Source organism: Aegilops tauschii, chromosome 5 (genome assembly GCF_002575655.3).
Source record: "Aegilops tauschii subsp. strangulata cultivar AL8/78 chromosome 5, Aet v6.0, whole genome shotgun sequence".
NCBI classification, from domain to species: domain Eukaryota; kingdom Viridiplantae; phylum Streptophyta; class Magnoliopsida; order Poales; family Poaceae; genus Aegilops; species Aegilops tauschii.
In genome coordinates, this window is record NC_053039.3 from 254,305,254 (window position 1) to 254,310,025 (window position 4,772).

At 43.5% G+C, this 4,772-nt stretch overlaps 1 protein-coding gene across 1 annotated transcript; it reads left to right on the forward strand.

Moving 5' to 3' along the window:
* Positions 1–327: 327 nt before the first annotated feature.
* LOC109782217 (chalcone isomerase-like protein 2) lies at positions 328–1,648 on the forward strand. The gene is made up of 4 exons (XM_020340827.3): positions 328–505; positions 650–754; positions 836–988; positions 1,075–1,648. Coding segments are annotated over exons 1-4 (654 nt in total). The 5' UTR covers positions 328–504; the 3' UTR covers positions 1,470–1,648.
* The last annotated feature ends 3,124 nt before the right edge of the window (positions 1,649–4,772 follow it).

The window sequence follows — 4,772 nt, forward strand, 5'->3', positions numbered from 1 at the left end:
TCTAGACAAATTTAAGACGAGAATTTTAGGACAGAGGGAGTATTAGAGAAGGACAGAGGGAGTAAAAAAGAATAAAAAACAACATTTTTTTTGCACAAATCTCCGCATAAGATCTTATGACTAAGTTGAATGAGATTTAGCAATCTCAAAAGAAAAAAAAGCTCTCTTTCTGGGAGGTTAACATAACAGGAGCATTTACCCGAAAATAACAGGACCATTTGCGTGAACGATTGTTGACCACGAGATGCACCTACCTCCCCCTCCCTCCCTAAACCCTCCGCTGTTTGTTTGGACGCTTACTTCAGAGTGGTAGTTGTATCTCACAGTCTCAGTACAGCCACATGTCCACTCTTGCTATTCCCACCTAACCCTACTCCCACCCCCATAGCACGGAAGCACGACGATAAAACGCCCACGCTCTTCCATCTCTGCCATAACAAACGCAAAGCTGCTCCATCATCTTCCTCTATTTCTCTTTCATCTCTTGACCTCTGCAAGAAAACAAGTAAGCCTGTCCAGCTCTACTCTCATTTCTGCTCTTTTTGTTTCAAACAAATTTTAACACGCAAATGTCAGCTAGTTTCATGAGTCGCAAACGAGAAAAAGAAAACAGAGTCAGCTTTTGATCGAATTTTGCTTGAAACTGCAGTGGGATCGGAGCAGGAGAAGAAGGCCGCCGCCACGGTGGAAGTGGAAGGCATCCCGTTCCCGCGGGAAATCGCCGCCGCCAAGACGCTCTCGCTCGTCGGCCATGGCAAGTACCAGAATCCTTGACTGACGGAACGGATACGAATGCATCATTTTTTTTTACGAAAGTCAGTTCTTCAACGTGCAGGCGTCACGGACATTGAGATCCACTTCCTTCAGATCAAGTTCAACGCCATCGGGGTCTACCTCGACGTCGACGGCGCCATGGAGCATCTGCAGGGCTGGAAGGGGAAGAGCCAGCTGATGGAGGACGAGGCTTTCTTCGACGCACTGGTCTCCGGTGAGACGATGGATGGGTGATAATCGGCCTCCGACAAGAGACGTTGGTCATATGTTTCTGACACGATGTTGCGCGTGCATTTGCAGCTCCGGTGGAGAAGGTGCTGAGGGTGGTGGTGATCAAGGAGATCAAGGGGTCGCAGTACGGCGTGCAGCTCGAGAGCTCCGTCAGGGACCGCCTCGTGGCGGCGGACAAATACGAGGACGACGAGGAGGAGGCGCTCGAGAAGGTCTCGGACTTCTTCCAGTCCAAGTACTTCAGGCCCGGCTCCGTCGTCACCTTCCACTTCCCGGCCACGGCCACCGCCGCGCCAGAGATATCGTTCGTGACAGAAGGCAAGGAGGAGGCCAAGGTGGCGGTGGAGAACGCGGCCGTGGCGGAGATGATCCAAAGGTGGTACCTCGGCGGCGATTCGGCGGTGTCGCAGACCACCGTCAGGAGCATCGCTGATAGTTTCGCGGCAATGCTCTCCTCACCATGATTCTTTTTTTACAAGTGCTGCTTACTTGCTTTTGCAATAAATCGATAAGTCATGATAAAAAAACACTTGGTGGCGGAAGCCTTACCGGTCCTTTGGCAACTCGATCCAACGCTGTACATCAAATCATTTCCAAATTTTTGGATAAAGGGCACTTTATTATATAAAAGATTTAAGTATTACATTTGCTCTCTCATAACTAAGATGCACAGAACCAAACTAAATCCAATCTCAGAAAGAAAAAGAAGACGGAATACAAGTATTCATGAAAAGAGACTGTATGACACATAAACCATTGGAGGGCCAATCCTAAAATTACGCTGCCATCCATGTCGGGTAAAAGTATTCCTCGTCATGTTCTTCAAGTGTGTACAGACCTCCGTAAACACCTCTCGATTCTCTACGTGTTGTAGACGACTATAAACGGAGCGTACCAGTACATCTGTAGATAACCTACAAAAGAGAAGTACTTTTGTCATTAAATACCTTATCATTTCTACATAGCCAGAACGACCAAATAACGGCAAGCGCTCCCACCCCGAAAAGAATTCTAGACCTATACTCTATCCCATGTTACGAGTTGCCAAATATATTAGCAAAACTATGTGAAGGGTACAAGGAAAAACCTACTTGGATGACTGACCATATAGAATGAGCCAATTTGCATTGGAAAAACAAGTGTTTTATTGTTTCGCCATGATGATAAAAAACACATTGTGTAGTTTCATGTCAATTGCTCTTAATAAGGTTGTCCTTTATAAGAATGACTCCTCGACGAAGATACCACACAAAGATTTTATTCTTAAAGGGTATCTTCATCTTTCAAATCCTTTTATTGTTATCAACTTGCACCTGTGACTGGATCAGAGCACTATACATAGAATCCGCGACGAATTTACCATTCACGTGTAGGTTCCACCAAAATTCATCAGCTCCTGGTGACAGTTGTACCTTGGATAGTCTCAATTAGAAAGTGTTCCACGATTCAGGTCTGGGCCAATTAAATCTCTTTAGGACGTCACATTTGGCGGAAAGGATTCCAAAACCGTGGCGATAGTTCACCCTTGTGATACACAATATTGTATACAATCGGAAATTGTTCTCGAAGTGTAGCATTACCTAGCCACTTATCCTCCCAGAATCTAATTTCTGATCCGTCTTTAATATATAGCGAATGATCCATAGCGGAAGAAGTATTTCTTCATATCTATTAGCCCAGCCCAAAAGTGTGAGTCCCTAGGCTTCCAATATACTTGGGATACTGCCTTTGAGTCCACATATTTTCTCCTTAGAAGGGTTTTCCATGCACCATTTTCTATTAGCGGTTTAAATAGCCATTTCCCCAGGAGGGCAACATTTTTAACCTCAAGGGCATGAATACCCAGCCCTCCTTGGTCTTTGGGACGGCAGACCACACTCCATTTAGCCAGTCGATTTTTCTCTCACTATGTCCTTGCCAAAAGAATCGAAGTCGAAAATAATCCAATCTATGTAATACTCCTTTAGGCAAAGGAAGAAAGAAATCATATATAGTACCATATTACTTAGCACTGAATTTAAGAGAACCAATCTTCTACCAGAGATATTAGTTTACCTTTCCAACTGCTTAGCTTTTTTTTGTAGTCTCTCCTCAATGTGTTTTCATTAGCATTTTTTAGTCTCCGATAATGTATCGGTATCCCCAAATAACTGATCGGAAACGGGCCTAACGTGCAGCCAAATAATTCAGCGTAAAGATGGGCCTCGCCAAAACAAAACAATTCACTTTTATGGAATTTTATCTTAAGACCTGAGAGGTGTTCGAATGCTGATAAATTAATTTCAGATTCCTCGCTTTCTCTAGGTCATGATCCATAAATAGAATCGTATCATCCACATATTGAAGGATAGAAAGTCCACCATCGACAAGGTGATCAACTACCCCATCAATTTGACCATCAACCTTTGCACACTCAATCATGACAGCTAACATATCAACTATTATATTAAATAGCATGGGCGATAATGAGTCACCTTGTATCAATCCTTTCTTTGTTTCGAAGTAGCGGCCAACGTCATAATTGACTTTAGTGGCCACACTACCTCCGAAAACGAAGCTATGAATCAGAGTGCACCACTCTGCAGAGAAGCCTTTCATTCTGAGAGTCTGTTGAAGAAAAGACCACTTAATTTTATCATAAGCTTTCTCAAAGTCAATTTTCAGGACTACCCCATTCAACTTATTCCGATGTAGTTCGCGAACCATTTCATGAAGGATTACCACCCCATCTAGGATGTTTCTACCTTGCATGAAAGCAGTATGGGAAGGGCGAACCACATGGTCAGCCATCGAGTTTATCCTAATCATCACAACTTTCGTGAAGATTTTAAAACTAACATTAAGGAGGCAAATAGGTCTATACTGTTGTATACTACCGCCTCATCAACCTTAGGTAATAAAATTATCTCACCAAAGTTTAGGCGAAACAACTCTAGTTGTCCAGCGTGGAGGTGGCCAAACAAATCTAGAAGGTTCGGTTTGATAACCTTTTCGAATTTCTGGTAGAACTCAGCTCAAAAACCATCTGGACCTGGGGCCTTGTTGTGCTCCATTAGGAAAACCGCCTTCTTTACCTCCTCCTCAGAGGAAGGAGCTACTAGAAGGTTATTTTCATCAATTAGAAACCTGGGGAATATCGTCTATTCGGAACTCATGCATCAAGAAGTTACACTCTTCTGGAACCCAAAACAGATTTTTTATAATAATTAGTAATATATGATTTAAGTTGCTCATGACCTTCAATCGTACTCTCCTCTTGTATAAGAGAATGAATAAGTTTCTTCGGGTGTCTGCCATTGACTACGCCATGGAAGTATCTAGTATTTGAATCCCCTTTGAGAATAAATTGAGAGTTTGAGTGCTGGTACCATTTCGGCTCCTCTTCTCTCAGAAGTCGAGCTATCTGTGCATTTGATTGACACTTGATTTCAATTTCATGTTCAGATAACGGTCGAACCTCTGCTAGAGCTTCTAAGTCGTCAATAATAGACGTGAGATGAACCATCTCTTTTTTGAGGATACCCGCAGTATGCCTAGCCCAACCTCTAAGGAACTTACATATTGCATGTATTTTATTATTCCATTTGTGTATTGGAGTACACCCGGCAACAGGTTTCTCCCACACCTCCTTGACCATATCATGAAAGCATCACGGAGCAACCATCCAAGTTCGAACTTGAATTTGCGTCTACTCTGTGGTCGTGGCAAACCAGTGGTTAGAAGGATGGGGGCATGGTCTGATAGAGCCTCGACACGAGCTAATGCAT

What these genes read in the sequence shown, in the direction of transcription:
- LOC109782217 (XM_020340827.3), top strand. An exon ending in GCTCTCGCTCGTCGGCCATG is followed by an intron (nt 755 to 835) that starts GCAAGTACCAGA and finishes TTCAACGTGCAG; the next exon opens with GCGTCACGGACATTGAGATC. An exon ending in CTTCGACGCACTGGTCTCCG is followed by an intron (nt 989 to 1,074) that starts GTGAGACGATGG and finishes GTGCATTTGCAG; the next exon opens with CTCCGGTGGAGAAGGTGCTG.